General features: G+C 31.4%; 2 protein-coding genes across 6 annotated transcripts in view; both read left to right on the top strand.

Annotated features, from left to right (window-relative positions):
- The window catches only part of LOC306865163 (xylulose kinase-like), a 27,474-nt gene extending 14,053 nt beyond the window's left edge, over window positions 1–13,421 (top strand). For 2 of the 5 annotated variants that reach the window (XM_079409602.1, XM_079409599.1), the window contains 6 exons: window positions 279–337; window positions 1,194–1,281; window positions 4,844–4,938; window positions 10,367–10,446; window positions 11,753–11,782; window positions 13,230–13,421. In XM_079409602.1, coding sequence (XP_079265728.1) covers window positions 279–337; window positions 1,194–1,281; window positions 4,844–4,938; window positions 10,367–10,446; window positions 11,753–11,777 — 347 coding nt within the window. In that variant the 3' untranslated portion in view covers window positions 11,778–11,782; window positions 13,230–13,421. Of the gene's footprint in view, window positions 1–278; window positions 338–1,193; window positions 1,282–4,843; window positions 4,939–10,366; window positions 10,742–11,752; window positions 11,783–13,229 lie in introns of those variants that run through there. The other 3 variants (XM_079409600.1, XR_013783849.1, XM_079409601.1) reach the window with 3 other exon arrangements.
- Window positions 13,422–19,131: 5,710 nt separating this feature from the next.
- On the top strand, window positions 19,132–21,314 carry LOC306864812 (uncharacterized protein). The gene is made up of 3 exons (XM_079409049.1): window positions 19,132–19,236; window positions 19,926–20,141; window positions 20,955–21,314. The coding sequence occupies exons 1-3, from the start codon at window positions 19,145–19,147 to the stop codon at window positions 21,049–21,051; spliced, it is 405 nt and encodes a 134-aa protein (XP_079265175.1). The 5' UTR covers window positions 19,132–19,144; the 3' UTR covers window positions 21,052–21,314.
- Window positions 21,315–22,021: the final 707 nt, after the last annotated feature.

Here is a 22,021-nt window from a genome sequence, read left to right as displayed (position 1 = left end):
TTTATGTTCCCTTTTATTGCATAACATTAGTTTTTATGCTTCATGCAGCCTGAATTATGCTTTAATTAGCATAACATAATGTTTTATGTCTCATTGTGGCCTGTGATGGCAGCGTTAACGTTTGATATCTGGTGTTGAATCATACAAACACATGCATAGAGAAAATCAGCTCACAGCTCTTCTGTTATTCTAGGGTCGACCGGGGCTAGTTGTCACAGGTCTCAGTAAGTCTGGTTTATGATGATATTCAGTATAACATGAATGAATCTGTTTTATAGTTGCTGGTACACGAGTGCTGGCCACAGGAGGAGCGTCTTCCAACAAAGACATTTTACAGGTATTTTACAAAACAACACTGAGATTTTCCAGATTTATATAAATGATTTTCTTCCTTAGTATTTTTGTCTTGTTTTCTAGTATAAATGTCTAAACATTGAATCAAGATGCATTTACTTGACAAGTAAAATGACTTAAGATATTAAGTCTTGTTTTCTGAAAAAATTATCAATTTTGTACGCTTTTTCTTAAAACAAGCAAAAATATTTGCCAATGGAGTAAGAAAAATAATCTTAATTCAAAGGCTAAACAAGACTATTTTTCTTGCCCCATTTGGTCAGATATGTTTGCTTGTTTTTTGTAATAAAATTTTGATAATTTTTTCAGAAAATAAAACATAATACCTTAAGTAATTTTAACTGTAAAGTAAATGCATATTTATTCAAGAATACTTAGTATTTTGTCTTGTTTTCTAGTATAAATATCTAAGTGAGAAAATATATATTTTTGCAGTGTGCTGTTTCAAATGTCTCATTTTTACAAATATAAATATATATAAAAAAACTTAACACATTAAATGTAAATTTTAAATCTTTACATTTTTAATATTTGCATGTTAGATTTAAGTTTATACTTATGTAAATTTATTTTTATTTTTAAGATTTCATATTTGCATTTATATTTGGAAAAACTTTTAAAATTAATATGTAAGTGTATTTAATTTTTTATTTTAAATATTTAATATGTGCATTTTACATTTGGGGAAAAAATGTTTATCAAAATAAGTTATAGTAAGTATATTGTATGCATTTTTCATGTTTATTTGTAAATGTTTTTAGAAAACCAACCAGTGTGCATGCTTCTCCAGCAGCCAGATGATGGTAAATGTGTCTTGATTATGTTGTAATGTCCCTCAGGTTCTGTGTGACGTCTTCAACGCTCCGGTCTACACCATCGACGTGACAAACTCAGCCTGTCTGGGCTGCGCTTACAGAGCCTTGCATGGTAATAATAATAATCACATTATCAGATAGCACTAGATCTACTAGATAAGCCAGATTCACATTTAATAAGATAATGCAGTTTCAGATGTCTAATTCTTATATATTTTAATGACTAAATAAACTATTAGCATATTTAACGTGCATGCAATTTACATTTTAATTCAAATATTAAATATGTTGTAGATCTGTCTGTTGGTCAACACTGTCCATCGATGTAATATATTTTTATATTTTTTCAAATTTTTATTTTTTTTATTTGTAAAGATGTTTGATTTAAAGATTTTTGTTTAGATTTATCATTTCGATTTAAAGTTAAATTTAATATTTACATTTACATTACGATTTATATGCAATAATTCAAAACTTCAATAATATATGAAAAATACTTCAGACTATGATGTACTGTATGAAATTTTAATTATTTAAAAACAAAATGTAATTTAGGTAAATCCACAAAATTTGGCTTGCATTTCCTTAAAGTTTTTTTGTTTATATATTTTGATTTAAAGTTAGATTTACTATTTACGTTTGGACAAAAAAAAAAGATTTATATTTATTATTTTATTATATGTAATGTATAACTAATGCATGAAAAAATGAGACAAAAATGTGACCCTGGACATAAGGGTCAATTTTTTTAAATTGATATTTATACATCATCTGAAGCTGAATAAATAATCTTTCCATTGATGTATGGTTTGTTATGATCGGACAATATTTGTCTGAGATACAACTATTTGAAAATCTGGAATCTGAGGGAGCAAAAAAATCTAAATATTGAGAAAATCTCCTTTAAAGTTGTTCAAATGAAGTTCTTAGCAATGCATATTACTAATCAAAAATGAAGTTTTGATATATTTACGGTAGGAAATTTACTAAATATCTTCATGGAACATGATCTTAATATCCTAATGATTTTTGTCATAAAAGAGAAATGTATAATTTTGATCCATACAATGTATTGTTGTCTATTGCTACAAATATACCTGTGTTACTGATGACTGCTTTTGTGCTGCAGGGACACATATATTATTTATGTAAATCCGGCAAAATAGAGCAGTTTTGTTGAGTTTATTTCATATTTGGCACCCTAGACAGTTATTATAAGGACCGAAGCGATATTTGATATTTGCTGTCCAGAGTCCGTGCTTCAGTCCAGCGTCAGCGTCTTGATCCACATCGATCTGATCATGCAGACGGAGCACTAATGAAGTGTGTTTGCTGTGAGTGTGTGAGACGCATGGGTCTGATCAGGAGAATATGATGGAGAGGCAGTGCAGCAGTGAATCTGAAGCGTCCCGTCAGAATCAAACACAGCCTGATGAGGGCTTTCTGCTTCATAATTAACGGTCAGGGCCCTTTCTTTAACAGACGTGGAGAGGGACTTTCTGAAGGGTTTACAGATGATTCTTATTGTGACGATGAGCTGCTGTTAATTAGGAGAACAGACTCGGATCGTTACATGTGTGGATTTAGCAAATATACATAAATTGTAAATTAAAAAAATAATAAAATAAATGTAAATACACACACACACACACCACAATAAATAATTTATATTATTTATGTATAAATTGTTATTTTTGATGTATAAAATTATTAAAAAAAAGTGCATAATGCATATTATATTTACATAATTGTAGTCACAGTATTATGCTGTATTTGATGCTAATCACTCGAGTCCTGTATCTGTCAGGATCAGAAATCTATGATCTTCTCTTCTCTTCTGGTTCTTGTTCTGCAATCTGGACTCGAAGCTGACCGTCGAGTGGACACACAGTTTCTCCGAGGATGATGAGCTGAAGGAGAAACTGATGTAGCTGCTGTAAAACCTCATTAGTCTTTCACACGAGATGAAGCAACTTCTGTGAAACAGTAAAACCCTGCGGATCTCCTGTCCGTCCGTTCGTTGACTTCATGTCTGTTATACTGGCAGAGCGTGTTTTATAAGGCCTTTATTCACCTTATTTTGAAATCCATTTGCTTTTGTCTATGATTTAATAAGGCCTCGGATCTCACATGACGTCGTGCGGCCGGCCGGTGCTTTTCTGTGCATCTCTCAGAAGAAATCTCTTTTATTTCAGTTTCTGGGTTCAATAAGGCTTTCATTATTCACTGCTGTAATGCATGCGCTGGATTTCACTGCGGTTTGGTTCTCAGTTCATCTGAACACCGTGTAGAAGATGAGACATCAGATCTCTGCGGCTCTGAACCTTGATTTTTACCTGTTTAAATGCTAATTAAACTTCTCAGAAGAAGCGTTTTTAATCATCGATCAGTGCTGATCATCGTCACACAAGCTGTGTGTTAGACCCAGTCTTTCTTATCTACATGTTATGAATGTTTGTGAAAGAAACCAAAACATCTCATGCGGTTTTTGGGTTCATCAAGTACTTTGTTTTCAGATATGAAGTGCTTTTCTTTTATATCAAAGCTCTCGGTGGAAAAGTAGAAGATATTCTTAATGAGATTTATGGATTTATAAAAGTCAGAGAATTATGGATTTCTCAAGTCAACATGAAAACACATGAGATGCAGATGATTTTTTAATGAACTGGTGCTAAGACTTTCTACATTAACACGTCTTTGTGTGAATTAAAAATCATAGGGTGATTTATAGTTAAAAGCTCAAAAAAAAGACAAAAAGGTTTAACTAATTAATAATTTTATTTAGCTTTTTTTTTTTTTTTTTTTGTCTGAGCTGGTCTCTTTTTTTTTTTTAAGTACTTTTTTTTTTTTGTTAAAATTCACATAGTAAAATTTGTATTTATTAATTTAAATAATGAATGTATTTATTTATTTAAATCTTATTTATTTGAACAATTTCTTTGCTTATTTATTTAAATATTTTTATTTGAACAATTTCTTTGCTTATTTATTTAAATATTTTTATTTGTCAGACCTGATCTGTTCTATAAAATGGTTGGGATTTATAGTTAAAAGCTTTAAAATGGATTAATAATAAAATTATTAAAATTATATTTTCTAAAATGTTATTTTATTTTTACATTCATTTTATTAATCTAAGATGCTCTATTCTATAAATGGAATATAAATTGTGATTTATAATTAAAATCTCTAATTGATTTATTTGTTTGTTTACTCATTTTGTCGGCGCTGCTCTATTCCATAAAATGAAACTTTGATTGCGATTTATAGCTAAATTCTCTAAAAAGGACAAAATAAGCACCATAGAAGTACAACAAAAGCGACCTGACGCATGAAAAACAAAGCATTTGGCCTGAGAGCAAGTCAATGGTGGCAGAATTTTAATTTGTTGGCTGAAATATTCCATTAAATCTCTTTATGAAACACAAATGTTTGTAATATGTTCACACTTAAAAGAAGAACCATTTTTGGTCAACCATTCAGTCAAAGGTTCTTTAAAGAACCATCTCTTTCTTACCTTTTTATACAGAAAGGTTCTTCAGATGTTAAAGGTTCTTTATGGAACTGTTTAGACACACGGGTTCTTCTATGGCATCGTGAAGCACTGTCCTGTACTGACCTGATTGAGTGTTTGTTCAGTGATGCTGTATGACTGAATGTGTGTGTTTCTGCAGGTCTGGTGTCAGAAGCGGGAGCATCTTTCACAGAGACGCTCAGAAACGCTCCAGAATCTCAGCTGTCCGTCAGACCCGCGCCGAGAGCACAAGAGGTCCAAATACTCTCACTTCACAATAACACTGACACGTTACTGTGCATAACATCACATATAAATCCTTCACAAAGTGAACTGTGATGCATTGATGTCTGGGAATCACTCTTCTACTGGTTCATTTCAAAGAATCAGTTACAAAGTGATTCAGTGTTTCCTTGATTTCATCTCTGACACTCATTCTTATGAAGGAACATATTGCAGTTCATAACATTTCAGTTGAGTTTCATTAGGTAATGTGCTTATTTTAATTTAATGTGTTTCAGTTCAGTTTATTGTAGTCGTGATTCATAGTGAAACATAGTTATTCAGAGCCAAATATAATTTGCAGTGTCATTAAACAATAGTAATATTTTATTTTTATTTGTCTGAACTGCTCTATTCTGTAAAATGTCATTTGCATTGTGATTTATAGTGAAAATCTCAAAAAAAGGCCAAAAGTGACATAAGTTGATGCATTTATTTATTTAGTTTGTTTTAATTATTTAATTAATATTAATTGTGATTTATGGTGAATCTCTAAAAAGGAATTTTTTTTTAAAAGGTTTAAATGTATTCATATAAAAAAGTTGATATATTTTCTGAGCTGCTCTATTTCATAACATGAAAATTAGACTGTGATTTTAAAATTTTACAAAAGCTGATAAAATGTTTTATTATTATTTTTATTTAATTTTAATTTAATTTTATTTATTTTTTTATTATTTTATTTTGTTATTTTATAATTTTTTTAAAATTATTTATTTATTTATTTTTGTCTGAGCTGCTCTGTTCCATAACATGAAAATTAGAATGTGATTAAAATCTCTATTAAAAAAAAAGACAAAATCAGATAAAAATTTTTTTATTTTATTTTATTAACATGAAAATTAGAATGTGATTTCAAATCTCTAAAAAGGACAAAAGCTGATAACTTTTTTTATTTTTTTTATTTTGTTGATTCAAATCAGGACACGTAGGTATATACAATCAAAATATAATTAGTAATTAAACAGAATTAATAATTATTAGTCCTCAACTCAAGATCAGGGTCATGAGCCTTCAGATCTTTCAGATCGGTTCAGACCAGTTTTGTGTTTTGAATAAATCCATGTAGATGTTAAATGAGTGTTTGATGTAGTAACAACATCTCTTCTCTTTACTGTTGACTTCAGACTAGAAATAGAAGCGTAGTGATTGATCTGTCTGAGTGATCAGCAGTGAAACAGCAGATCTCGGTCTCGCTGATCTTCTGAAACGCTGCACATGATCCGGCGTCTCTCTGCTGATCTCTGACCCGCTTCATGAGTCAGTGCGTCTTCATTAAACGCTTCATCCCGCCGCAGAGATGCATTGTGAGGGAAATTACACTCGCAGGGTCAGTCCGGGACGAGCCGAATGCCGCTGAATCTAGACAAAGCCTCTTTCATTGAGGCTTTACAAACACAGTCAGACCCCATGAACCTGCAGGATGAGAGAATATGAGACTGATGCATCTGTATCATGTCTATATGATCCTGAATAGCCGAGGTCAGGAGTAGCAATACTGTAAGAATTATATGGTTTTGAACACTTTTCACCTCATGTCTGACAGAAATTAGTGTGCACTCATTTTATGCAAGCAAAATGATTTTCTTTCCTCCTTTACTGTATATTATGCATTAGACCCCAGTATTAACCCCAGTGTGATGCTGTGCACTGCATCATTTCTCGAAAGGCAACATTGCACACATACATGCTCTTGGTCGTTTCTTATTTTTGTGGAAACCGTTTTTTTTTTTTTTTTTTTTTGCATATGAATGAATGAATTTATTTGCATTTATATTTATTTATAAAAATGCATTTGAATATATTTATTTATATTTGAATTTATTTAAACCTTTATTTATTTAAATGCATTTACATTTATTTTAAGTGCATTTAATTTTTAATGCATTTTATTTATTTTTAAATGCATGTAATTTAATTAGTTTACATTTAAAATTTGATTTATTTATATGCATTTCTTTTTTTATTTTAATACTCTTACTATAATTAAGTAATTTTATTATAATTATCATTTAGTCATCACATTATCATTATATTTAAACAAACAAAAAATATAAATATTTTATCCTTTTTGGGAGATATTTCGAATGTTTTAAAATTATTTATCATATTTCTAAAAAAAAATTATGATTTACTTAATTTTGGCTTTTCATCAATTCACAAACCCCAGAGAAACCCGGCTGTGGAGAAAGTTGGAGTATTTTGCATAGTGCAATGAACTCTTCTATGGAAATTTTGATTTCTTTTTGTTTCTGGACAATTAATATGTCAAATTCTAGTATAATTTGTTATAATGAGCTGTTTATATTCCAGTTTACCTGTCAGGAGCGTTTTAACTACCTTCCCGATCACAGCTGAAAGACTGACAGCTCTATTTAGCAAAAGGCAAACTGAAGGAAAATTCCCATCATGCTCTGTGAAATCATTACTATGCATGAGCACGAAGCATTATGATCCGGTTTTTCTGAATGTTGAAGATGTAGCTTGTATTAGAGGCTCTGAGGCCTCAGATGATCGGATGATCTGGAGCTTGACGTGTTTTCCACAGAAGAAAGTCAGTCATATGGAGTGAGTAAATGATGACAATCGATAAACTATTGCATTATTGTGCCTCTATAAATGTCTCGTCCAACACGTATCAGTTGCGTTTGCGTGTTGAAATGCATGGAAGCCCATTTCCAACACATCAGACAAAAAAACACAAGTCAAGTCTAAGTAGTAAGTCAAAACTATGAGATAAACACTCAGAATTATGACATACTTGGGCATAATTAGAATATAAAAAGTTGAAATTGTAACATAAAATGTTGAAAACTTTTATGCTGCTATTTTCTACATTTTACATAACAATTTTGACGTTTTATGTATAAATATGAGACTTAGATGTCATAATTTTGACTCTTTACATCACAATTGACTTGTTTTAATTATGATTTTTAATTTCATAATTGACTTTTTATTAATTTACTCACTGTCATAATCTTTTTATGTCATATTTATGACTTGGTATGTTGTAATTGTGACTTTTTATCTCTTAATTATAGATCTTATGACTTCATAATTTCTTAATGATTTTTTAATCTCATAATTATCTTTTTGTTAAAATTATGACTTGATGGTCATAATTTCATTTTATAATTATGACTTGGTTTGTCGTAATTGAATGTCATAATTTTTATCTCATAATTATGATTATTTTTTGTCTCATTGTGACTTATGTTGTAATTGTGATTATCTCATAATTATGACTCAGTATTTCATAATTTTATCATAGTAATGACCTTTTAATCTCATAATTATGATTTGTGTTAAAACTATAACTCAGTGTCATAATTTCGATTTATCTCATAATTATAACGTAGATGTCATATTTGGACTTTTCCACATAATTTTGATTTGTCATTATAACTTTTAATCATATAATTCTAACTTTTTATGTCATAATTATGACTTTTTGTCTCATTATGACATAATTTCCATGTGTGATACAGCAATATAATTATGATTTTTTTGTAAAAAAAATTTGACTTTGTGTCATAATTTCAATTTATCTCATAATTATGACTGCCATTATTTTGACTTATGCCATAATTATTACTTTTGATGTTATAACTGTGACTTGGTGTTTCATAATTTTGACTTTTTCATAATTTTTGACTTGTCGTAATTGTGACTGTCATAATTCTGATTTGCTGAAATCTTGCAGAGCGTCTGAAGGGAATATAACGCGGTTCTGTCTGAAACACCTGGAAACAGTCTGTGATGTAGAGTTGCATTATTAAGCTGAGGGCAGGCGGTGTAGTGTGTCCCGTTGACTTGTGCTGTATAAATTAGAGATGTGCTTTTGATGATATGACTGTGTGTCATACGCAGGCCACTGGTTTATTATAACTGGCTCTGACCTCCAGCTGCACATTCAAACAGCCTCTGATTACATCTCGTTATCCTAATGTCCTTTCTGTGTCTCGTTCCCTTTCTTTCATTGTAGTGCATTACAGGAAATTCTACTAATGTTTAGATGGAGCAACTCCATGATATTTTACAGTCATTCACAGCTCATTTATTTATTTTTTTCATATTTGTGGAAACAATATTTTGCTAAAATTACTAAAATAAAAATAAAGCTAGATAGAAATGCATGACTTTTTCTTTGAAAAGTAATGTCTTCCTGTGGATTGATTTGAGCGAGCATCTCACCCAGTGCTGTGGATTCACAACACAATCATCTCGAAGGGTTCATATGGTGCTTTAAAATTTAAAATAGATTATTTTTCAGGAGTTATCTGCATTATTGGGATGTATGCTGCCCCCCCCCCCAAAAAAAAAAACTAAATCAGTTTAATAATAATAATAAACGTAAATGCAATAATAATAATAATTAAACATAATTAAAAAAATCTTTAAGCATAAATATATTAATAATTATAAAAGAGAAATAATTGTTGTAAGTGCTATTATATATCAATAATAATATTAATCAAACATAAAAATAATATACAAATAATTGTTAGAAAAATAACAACAAAAAACAACTAAACACATGTAATAATAATAATTAATATTAATAATAATAAGGTGTTAAATTTATAAATTATTATTATGAAAAATATAAAACCGTAGTAGTGGTAATAACAATTAATAATCATTAAATATAAATAATCATTAAACATTAATATAATAATTACAAAATCATCATCATTAAAGATACATATACAATTAATACACACATAATGATGTAATAGCAATAGCAATAATTATATTTATATTAGAATAAAATTATAAAAAATAAATGAAATTATTTATTATTCTTTGCCCCCCCCCCCATTATATTTGCCACCAATTGATAAAAGCAAAAAGCACACAAGTCTGTTACTATTCTTTTCTTTTTTACTGTGGTAAACGAGGTTGATTTCATGGCTTATTGCATCATTTTTCCACAGCTGTGAATGACCAATCACTCAGAATGAACATTTACAGGTTATAAATATTTCTTACTGGCCATAACAAGTTTGTTACTATTATTATTATTATTATTACATGTTTAGTCTCTAAGCCTTTAGAATAATTGAATAATTGATCATTTCCCTGTATATCAGTGTGAATCACTCACAGCGTCTTACATGAGTCCGTCTCTGTCATGTGACACAAGCACATCCAGACACACAGCGAGTTTGTGAGTCAAACACTGAACGATACGGCAGCATATGGTGGAAATAAACTCCCAGATGAGTTCCTCAAGGACAGACGACAAACCTAATACAGTCCTAAACCACATTACACAGCAGCAGCAGGAACAGGAGCTGAATATGGACTGATCTTTTATTCTGTGATATTGAAGAGTTTTCTGGAGGTTTTGAGCTGTTTTGAGCTGTTCATTGACGTGTTGTTGGTGTCGTTGCAGGTTTATGAGCCGCTGATGCTCAGATACGCAGCGCTGGAGGATCAGCTTCTCAAAGATCATCAGAAATCACTCCATCTGCTGTGAGACCTCCACAAATCTCATCTCTTCATGCAAACAAACACAGATACAGCTGCATCATAGTAACTCAGCACAGCTACAAATCATTCCTTTCAATCGTTCTTAAATCAGACTTTAAAAGTCAGATTTTATATTAAAAATGTTTTGCTAAAATTTAGTAGTTATATAATAAATAAATGATGCTATTAACTATTAAAATAAATTGCAATGCATACATTTTTGTAGTACATCTTAACTACAAATTAAACATTAAATATAGATGAATTTATTATGATTCATTTTGTTGAATCTCATGACAACAACATTAGAAGTTTGAGATGATTCCTTTGAATTAAATGGTATTTAAAAGTAATATTTTAGGATTATTAACTAAAATCATAGTGATATACTGTAATAAATGTCTAGTCAAATAATACATTCCAATGATGACTTTTTTTGGAATAATGTATTAAATACAAATTAAATAATTAATTAAATGTATGACTAAGAATAAAAACAAATATCTCTAAACATAAATAATAATGCTTAATAGTATTATTAATATTTTAGTGCTGTCAGATGATTAATCGCATCCAAAATATGGTTTTGTTTACATAATATGTGTACTGTGTATATTTATGTATATATAAACACACACACATGCATGTATATATTTCAGAAAAATATTTTGTTTATATATTGAATATATTTCTATATAATATAAATATGTATATACATTAAATAATTTCAAAATATATACTGTATGTGTGTGTTTTTATATACATAATAAATATACACAGAACATACTCGTATATTATATAAACAAGATTAATCGTGATTAATCTTTTCACAGCACTATAATATTTATATTAATTAATGCTTCTAAAGTGGTACCAGTTTATAAGCATTAATAAACTTATAAACAGTGTCGTTGAATTTAATAACAGCAGCATTTGAGGTTTGAAATCTGCAGAAGTGATGTGAATGCATTGAAGTAGATGTGGTTTTCATATGAATCCAGATGTTTTGATGCATTCAGTCTGTCTAGATAAACACGTCAATCATGTGATCAGATGCACTTATTCATGACCTGCTGTAAAGGGACTCGGTTGCATAATAAAGACCTGTTTGCACGTGTGTTTGTGTGGATTTATCTGTGCACCTGTGAACCAGAGATACACAGCAGATCGAGCATCAGCCTCAGGTAAATACTGCTTTCTTCAGGTTTGGCCCTTGCTTTGTTTAGGAAAGGTTTATCTGGTTCAGTAGATCAGATGTTGTAGTTCTGAGGTCTGTTTGATGTTGATTCATGTTCCTCTGTGTCTGCAGGATCTGGAGTGATGTTCTTCTGTGATTCAGGTCAGTTTCTCTGATCTTCTTCAGTGCATTCAGTGCTCTTAGAGATCTGATGTATTTCAGTTAATGAAAGTTCGGTAACACTTTACCTGAATCCTTTACTTATAATGCAAGTATTTTAAGGCATTAATTATGACTTTTAATGCACCTTATGATTCCATGAATAATATGCATGGTAATACTTTATTTGTTGTTCATTTTATGAAAGTATATTGCATTAAATAACATCACAATAGGTTTTAGTTTGAACAAAGAAACAAACATTTTAACTTGCAATATGCATAAAGGCTTTTAGTAATTTTTTACGGTTTTAGTTAACGATAATAGTCTTCGATCGGAGCAGTCTGTGTCCTGAAATCATGTCACACATCAGTATTTAGTTTTCTTGATTTAATGTGTGTTTGCAGTATGCAGCTTTCATTGACGTGTGTTGCACTAAACTGAGAGTCAGTGACCAGCAAACGCTTTCTCTGCTGATCATTAGTTTAATTATGTGTTTATATCTGGATGGTCAGTCCTGACATGAGTGGAGGGACACAGATGGTCAGTTCAGCGGGGGTCAAACAGATACGAGTCTAATCTCAGGCCATCCTGCAGCGCTCAGGGCCTCAGAGATCTGTTTAAACCCGGGTTAATGCTGCATCAGTTTAACTCATCTACAGCATCTAAACATCTGAGGCGTCTCTCCATTACACTCAAAACAAAACAAACTCCAATTCTACTCCAACTCGAAATTGCATGTGATTTATTTTGCTAAACCAGTTCATTGCAACCCTGACTTCATTGGTCAGCTCAGTCACACAGACACCTGTCTGGACAGCTTTGTGCTTGACTGGTAGAGTTATCATTAGAGTTGCATTGTAGGAGTTTAGAAAAAATCTAAATCTTCTGAAGCATTATAAACCTCTTTACTGCCACTTTTCATCAGTTTAATGCGTTCTTGCTGACAATATTAATTTCTTTAAAAAATTAATAAAATATAACCCCCAAATTTAGAATTTTAAATTTTTGTATCATTATTAACATATTTATTGATATGGTTTTTTGTTAATATTTAGAATTAGATTTTATTTTTGTAATTTCTGTTTTCATTGCAATTTTAGTTAAAGTTTTAGTAATTTTGTTGAATTTTTTTTAAATGTCTATACAGTTTTTTGTTGTTTATTAGTTTTAGTTCTTTTAGTTTTAGTTATTTTATACTTAAATTTAAATTAAATGAAAATGAGAAATGTTGCCTTGCAACTGGCTGAAATAAATATATTTTTTCATTATTTTATTTCATGTCTGTTAACATTTATTTCAAGTAACAAAATATTTTTATGGTTTTGTTTTTAGTTTAGTTATGGTTATCCATAAAGCAATATTATGGACTCATATTTTAATCTAAAGCAATTGTTTTAATTTAAAAACGTCTTAATGCTGGATTAGTTTGAGCTTTTGTGTTCTCCAGATGTTAACTGATGGACTGGAGTGGTGTGGATTATTGTGATGTTTTTATCAGCTGTTTGGACTCTCATTCTGACGGCACCCATTCACTGCAGAGCATCCATTGCTGAGACACTGATGCAGAGACACATTTCTACAAACCTGATGAAGAAACAAACTCATCCTAATCTCAGATGAACTGAGGGTGAACACTTTTTCAGCACATGTTCATTTTTGGGTGAACTATTCCTTTAAATCTTTCATCATTTGTTCTTCTGCTGTTTAGGAACAGCGGTATCTGTCCTGCATCTCTTGATTACCTCGTCGTGACTGAACAGGAGTTTCTGATCCTCCAGCAAAGAGATGAGAGCGACGAGTGTTTCCTCTCGCTGCAGGAAGTGCTCTATATTCTCTGCCAGCGGCTCATTAGTGAGATGTGTTTCATTCGTATCTGTGGAGCTGCTGGAAAATCTGCTGCTTTATTGTGTGAAGTTACATCATCTCAGTCTTCTGCGCTTCCCCTGTGGACATACAGTCAGGTTCATTTCACCTGATTAATATGCATCTTAATTAATCTGCACATATGCTTCTGCTGCTAATTTATGAGCTTTGCTCCGAAATCACTTCAGATTTGAGGGAAATCTAGATTTGTGGCCAGGGTTATTATAGTTAAAACTATATGGGAAAAAATGTGTTACTTGAAATAAAATAAACTTTAACATCATGGTAGCCTGATTGAGATAATCTCTTATTTTTAGCATCAGATGTTATTATAGTTTGTTAATATTTTGAATTATTTTTTACTTTTATATTTTCTGTTTTCATTTTAATTTAGTTTTTAGTAATTTTGTGTATTTTTGTCATTTATATTTATATTGATTATATTAATATACAATATTGGTATTTATATTAGTATATATTTCACTTATAGTTTTAGTTATTTTAAGTACATCAAGTTAAACTAAACCCAAATTATTTTTCAATATTTTCAGGTAAATTTGATCTCATGTCAAACATTGTTGATTACTATGTAATTAAATACTGTAATTTAATAATTTTCCCTTGATAAAGTAAGAGATTACTCTTAAGTTTTCAGTTAATTACAGTTACTTCTGATGTAATTGCATTTAAATACTATCGAACAATTCTATATAAAACAATAGTGTGTTTAACATAAAAATGTACCGTCTAATGTTAAAATATGTGTTTAATGTAACCATCTCCCTTTAAATAGTCAGTTAAAAAAATAAAAATGTTATATTATTTACTTAAAAGAATTAAAGCAGAATTAATTTGAAAAGAATTTAAAAGCAGTTTCATGTCCATTCTTTTATTGTTATTGTGGTCGAGGTTAATTTTTGGATTTTGAAATTAATTGGTAATAAGTAATGCAATACTTTTTAGAGAGAGAGAGTAATTAGTACAGTAATCTAAATACACCGTTGAAGATGTAATTAATAGCTAGTAATGAATTACCTGTTTTAGAGTAACTTACCGAACACAGATCTCAAGTAATGAACATTTTTTTTATGGCATTAGTTTTAGATATTTTAGTAGGCCTAAATAAAGTTCAAATAAATGCAAAATGTTGCTTTAAAATACTGTAAATCTAGTGGATTATCCGGCCATTCTTACATAATGCACACAGTATACATACGGCAGAAATAGTAAGAGTAGTGTGGAAGTATTGAGAACACAGCCATGGAGACTGTACTAATGATTCAGCTGTGTTAATTAAGGCTGCGTTCATAATAACATACTTCCATACTACTCATACTACAGTATGCAGTAGGGACGTGCATATCCATATACATTTGGAACAATGCAAGAGTGAACAATCGATTTAGGGTGAATTAAAAACTCACACTAGAAAGTCAACAGGGCAATTTCAAGGGCGAATTGTTTAATAATTGGCTTCCTGAGCCTCCTTCATGTGCATCAGTCGGATTATAGAAATTGAATTCACTGCCAGTTCTGAAACTTGAGAATAAGTGTGTTTTCTCACTCAGAATGAAGGGTTTTAGCGTCTGAGCGTTCCTGTCTCTGCTGCATTACTCTTCAGTCTGACACGATGACAATACAATGTGCTGATTTATCCAGGATGGCACGCTGCCCCGTCTCCGGCACGCCTGACATGCTAATGCATCCCAATCAAACCTGACACTTTAATTGATCTGGGAATGCATAATTGGGAAATACAAGGATGCATGTTATTTTCTGCGACACTTACATATTCACAGAATCAGATGCTGCTTTATGAAGGAAGAAGATGCACAAAAAATATTTGCACAAAAATGTATTTCCAATCTTTTTCACAGCTCAGGAGACTTTAATGAGTTCTCAGTTTTGTCTCATTCATCTTCCGTGTTTGGAATAGCATGCTATCTGTTTTATTTCCACTGCTGGGTAGATTACTAACAAACTGTAGTCTGATACTGATTACAAATTACATGATGAAAATCAGTAATGTAATCTAGATTACTCATTTTAGGGAATGCATTCTGACAATTTTTCGATTACTTATCCAATATCTTGCTTTGAGTGGGTTTATTATTAAAAAACAAAGAGAAATCAAATATAGCTATATTCCATTATTGTTATTGATATCATGAAATGCATTAAACGTTACATTACTGCAGAGGGTTTACAAGCTGATGAAAAGATAATAATTAAAAATGTAAAATCAAATTAAATGTTTACTTTTGAAACATTTCATTTGTTTACCTGCATTTCAAAGTAACCATTAACCGGCATCAGAGAACATGTGGATATGGTGTTAAATTATTGAAATATTAACTTTAAATCACAGGGAAATATTTGTAAAAATATTTACTTGCTTAATTATGCGTCTTATATAATTGACCGAGAGTTGCTTTTGTCCCCAAATTCAGAAGCATGGATCACAGATTAATTCACATGACATTTACATGACCATTCTATATTGTGAATATTCACTGTGTTCATTATGACACACGGTTGAACTTTATTAGAAATCAAAATAATAGAGAAAAAAGAGGCAGAATCAGTAAATTATGAATAATATACTGCCAATGTGTGAATAATCTGTAATAATGTAATCCATAATAAAATAACTGTAATCTTATTACAAGCACTTTAATGTGTGATATAATCTAATTACAAGTACTGGGAATCAATGTAATCACTGTCTATTTCAATGAAGCTTTATTACTGTGCATCTATAAGTATGCAGTGTTTTCTGTAAGTATGCAGTTTCTATAAGTATGCAGGGTTTTCTGTAAGTATGCAGTTTCTATAAGTATGCAGGGTTTTCTGTAAGTATGCAGTTTCTATAAGTATGCAGGGTTTTCTGTAAGTAGGCAGTTTCTATAAGTATGCAGGGTTTTCTGTAAGTATGCAGTTTCTATAAGTATGCAGGGTTTTCTGTAAGTATGCAGTTTCTATAAGTATGCAGGGTTTTCTGTAAGTAGGCAGTTTCTATAAGTATGCACTGTTTTCTGTAAGTATGCAGTTTCTATAAGTATGCACTGTTTTCTGTAAGTATGCAGTTTCTATAAGTATGCACTGTTTTCTGTAAGTATGCAGTTTCTGTAAGTATGCAGGGTTTTCTGTAAGTATGCAGTTTCTATAAGTATGCAGGGTTTTCTGTAAGTATGCAGTTTCTATAAGTATGCAGGGTTTTCTGTAAGTATGCAGTTTCTATAAGTATGCAGGGTTTTCTGTAAGTATGCAGTTTCTATAAGTATGCAGGGTTTTCTGTAAGTAGGCAGTTTCTATAAGTATGCACTGTTTTCTGTAAGTATGCAGTTTCTATAAGTATGCACTGTTTTCTGTAAGTATGCAGTTTCTGTAAGTATGCAGGGTTTTCTGTAAGTAGGCAGTTTCTATAAGTATGCACTGTTTTCTGTAAGTATGCAGTTTCTATAAGTATGCACTGTTTTCTGTAAGTATGCAGTTTCTATAAGTATGCACTGTTTTCTGTAAGTATGCAGTTTCTATAAGTATGCACTGTTTTCTGTAAGTATACAGAGTTTCTACAGTGTCTGTGATGCTCCAGGTTCACTGATGCAGAAGAGTCTGAGGTTCAGAGTCGGTCAGGACCTCACAGAGAGATATAAATACCCATCATGACTCACTCTCACACACATCAGCCCGTGTTACTCCTTCACTCCATCACATAACCAGCGTGTGATTCCACTCTTATTATCCTACCAGAGCAGCTAGTGCTGGATCAGAGCAATGGATGAAAGAGAGATGTGAACAAAAGATGCTAAAATATGATCTTCATGTCGACGTCCTCATGTAAGAAATTCAATCTGTCACTGAGCTTTAGCTCTTTATCCACATCCTGCTCATGATTTGCTTTAATATAATCAAGTTATAATTTTTCAACTTGACCAGAGCTGATTTATGAACATTAAACCCTTAAATACTTCCTTAAATGACTTCTCGTGCATATTCATGTTTAAAGTTACAGTTTAAAACATTATTCATGTTTCTGAATAATGACTTGAGAGAGAGAGAGCAGCACAAATTGAGAGGCAAGAAAAGCGAGTGAGACCTAAAGAAGAAAGCAAGTGACTGCAGGAACTCATGCTTTAGATTGCAGACGCGTGAGAGAGATTCAGTCTTGTGCTTTGCTGCTGTAAACAGTGAAGAAAAGCACAGATTCCTGACAGGAATTCAGAGCGAGTCGACTGAGCTTCAGCTTTGAAGCGGAAGAGAATGGTTTATTCCGTGAGTGTCTCCCACCGGAGAGAAAATCCCACATCTCTTTAATATCTCAACTGTTCTCCTAAACAGCAGCCAAATTCAGTTGCTCTCCTTTTCAATGTTTTTTGGATCAGATTCTCAAAATATCAATCATCTGAGCCTCTGCATTCATTCTACAGCACTCATACTACTCTTCCTGTATGATGACTAGTGACTGTTTGTATTTGTTTAAGGAATTATATGTTTTAAAGCATTAAAGGCACAGTGTCTTTCATAGAAAGGTAATCCCAGAATGCATTGCAACAAGCTGCTTCCATTTATTGTTGGTTATATGAATGTTAAAGGAGCTTTCCATTACATCATTCTACAAACATCATGGAAATGTTACTTTTGAATGTTCTCTCAATGTTCTAAAACAATAAGTAACATTTAAAACGGAAATGTTTCAGAGAAAAGTTCCATGAACATTGTATAAATGATGTTTTTGTTCTAACGTTTCAAGAAAGAGCAGATCACTTTAAAGGAAACAGAAGTGGACTGAGATTCTGCTGTAGACACGGGAACACATGAGAAACACATCGGCCGTGTTTAATGTCTGATTACACAGGATGGGTCAAAAATCAGACAGAAATGTAATCATCAATAGTAATACTTTAATATAAATTGATTAATAGTTTAATATTAATTATGCTTTATCAGTGGGTGATTTTTGACATTTAATACTAATTAATAAACACTACAACATACAGTATTTACTATTAAATACGAATAAATTAATATTTTAACATTAGTATTTAATAATAAAGACGCTTTTTGGCATTATAGTATTAATTAATAGTGCAACATTATTTACTTTGATTAATATTTTAACATTAATATGTAATATTAAGATACTTTAAGATATTACAAGTGGTGATTTTTGACACAAGTGGTAATATTAATTAAATAATTGATAATGATGAATTTATATTACAAATTGACCATTTAATAGTATTATTAATTAACAATGATTATTTTGTTTAATAATACAACATTATTAATTAATATTAACTCTTAAATAAGAATTAAATCATTAACTATCAATTGATTAATATTTTAATATTATTATTTAGTATTAGATATGCTTTGACAGTTTACATTAATATTAATTAGTATTAATGTTATTGAATATTAATTTGAAGTTAAAAATGTCTTGATGGAATTATTTCTTACAAACAGGCAGCTTTTGTCTTCTCCAGATGTTAACTGATGGACTGGAGTGGTGTGGATTATTGTGATGTTTTATCAGCTGTTTGGACTCTCATTCTGACGGCACCCATTCACTGCAGAGGATTGTTATGGTATGTTTAAAATGCTTAACATTTATTCTCATTGCATTTTATATTTACATTCATGTATTTGGCTTTTATCCAAAGTGACTTGCATTGCATTCAGTGTATATATGTGTCCCTGGAGCACAAAACCAGTCTTAAATCGCTGGATTATATTTGTAGCAATAACCAACAATACATTGTATGGGCCAGAATTATCAGTTTGTTCTTTTATGCCAAAAATCATTAGGATATTAAGTAAAGATCATGTTCCATGAAGATATTTTGTAAATTTCCTCCCATAAATATATCAAAACTTCATTTTTGATTAGTAATATGCATTGCTAAGAACTTAATTTGAACAACTTTAAAGGTGATTTTCTCAATATTTAGATTCCAGATTTTCAAATAGTTGTGTATCAGACAAATAATTGAAAAATTGACACTTAAGACTGGTTTTGTGCTCCAGGGTCACATATGTTATCCGTTCATGCATTCATTGGGAATCGAAGCCATGACCTTTGACAATGTTGCCAGCATGCTTTACTGTTTCATCTACAGGACTTTTATATGAAACAACACCTTGCACATTCTGCTAAACGTCTGCTTTTATGCTTCACAAAGGGAAAGAATGACAGTGACAGAATTGTCATTGTTTGGTTTTGCTGCTCCTTTAAGTGCTCAAATCTCCTTTTTTTTGTCTTTTTGTTTGGACACAGGCGTCTTCGCTGCATACAGCCTGTGGAAAGACCTGCGTCTGTGATGGAGGGACAAACATCCATCAGGACGGATCAGTGTCACTCCTGTCGGGGTGATCTGAGGGGACCGGCGGCGGGTGACGAGGACGCATTTGTGTCCAACATGATGAATGGCTGCAGATTGCTGTGTCATATTGATGGCCTTTACCTCACTTCACCCGCTGCATATCATAGCAGGTCAGTCACCAGCACATTAAGACAATTAAGACGGCCCCGTAACCTTCTCGTCTGGCTCTCTACGTGAGCAGAAAGACTTCATGCCATCGGCCGCCATGACTGATGGCACCATTAGCACACGAGCCGCTGAGATTACCCAGAATGACCGCTTAGCGAAGAAAGTGTGTGTTGGACTGAGGACTGTGCTCATATATGACTGGATTTACTCTACTTAGTGTGTATTATGTGTATTAGTGATGTTAACTAGAGGTCGACCTATAGTGGTTTTTACCGATACCGATAGCTAGGTTGGACCACACTGGCCGATACCGATTAATCAGCCGATAGTTTTACAAATGGATGCTGAACAGAAACTAAAATAGTGCTTTACTATAAAAAAAACCAGTACTGAACCATACTTTGTAAATGAACAATATAAATGAATAAAAAAATTAATATTAATTATTATTTGCATCATAAAAGTTAATTTATAGTTTATTAAATAATTTTAACAGAAGAAACTTTAAAATGTAAAAATTAATTAGTAATATTTATATTTTATAAAAAAACTTTAACATTAATGTTGAAATTAACACTCTTTACATATAATGTTTACACACAAGCCATGGCATTGAAATGACATACGTGTGGATATGTACAGATGTGGCCATTAAGAATGCGTGTTTTTTCACTTCTTCTGATTCTGCACCTGATGCACAGGTCAGCGTCACAGGAATCTCCTCAGCAAATGTACAAGTGTTTGTTCCTATCTGTGATCTCTCAGTGTCACACTTCTTTCTCGCTCTAAACTCTGTCACGTTGTGTTTTTATCAGTGACTCGGCACACACAGACTGTAATGAAGGAGGAGTTTGTGACCTTGAGAGGATGGAGGAGATGATTGGGACGAGATCAGATGTGTTTATGGGCTGATTTACAGGGACTCATGATTTCCTCGTGATGATCTATGGAGTGTGTGAGTGCAGACCTCTTCATCAGTCTCACAGATACAGCTTTCCTTCTGTCTGTTCACAGGAGAGGAATGTGGCACATGAAGGATTTGAGGTTTACAGAGCTGGGTAGATTACTCACAAATTGTAATCCATTATTGATTCCAAATTACATAAAACATGTAGTTAGTAACGTAATCCATTACACATTTCAGGTAATATAATCAGACTGCTTTTAGATTACTTTTGACCTAACTCATTTATCACATTTATTTAAGTAATCTTGTACCATATTGATAAAAATACAAAGAGTAAGAAAATATATATATTCATTGTTATTAAGATGAAGTGCATTAAACATTATATTACGTCAAAATTTCCCAAACTGGGGTCTGTGAAGGAACTGAATGGGGTTTATGAATTTAATGACAATAAAAATGTTAAATTGAAATAAGTCATTATAAAATCAATCAATCAAAAAAAAACTTACTAAAAAAATGAAATATTTTATTTGTTCACCTGCATGTCATGTGACCATAACCAACATCAGAAAACCATGAAAATGCAAATGTGATAGTTAATTATTAAAATATTCATTTTAAAATCTATGGGGTCCTTCAAGAACATATTTTAGGTGAAAGAGGATCAGATGAGAAAAATAAATTGTGAATTTGTTAATTCATGAATTTGTGCATTTTAATGTGTTTGAAAAACAAAAGCCTTTTAAAGACACAGAAATACATGGTTAAATAACCTAAAGAGTGATAATTCAAATAAAAATTAATGTTCATCAGAAGTTGATGCAATATTGAAACGCTTCTTAAACCTGAAATGATTTTGTAAATCCAGTGGTCAAATGCTCTGTCGCCAGGTGTTTGTGTGAATGTCCACAAACCTGGGAGACTTTATTATATTATATATTTATTATATATACACTTCATTTAGTAATACTT

This window comes from Barbus barbus (genome assembly GCF_936440315.1).
Source record: "Barbus barbus genome assembly, chromosome: 46".
Classification (NCBI taxonomy): domain Eukaryota; kingdom Metazoa; phylum Chordata; class Actinopteri; order Cypriniformes; family Cyprinidae; genus Barbus; species Barbus barbus.
Note: the sequence above shows the minus strand (reverse complement) of the source record. Positions and strands in the feature narration are given on the sequence as shown.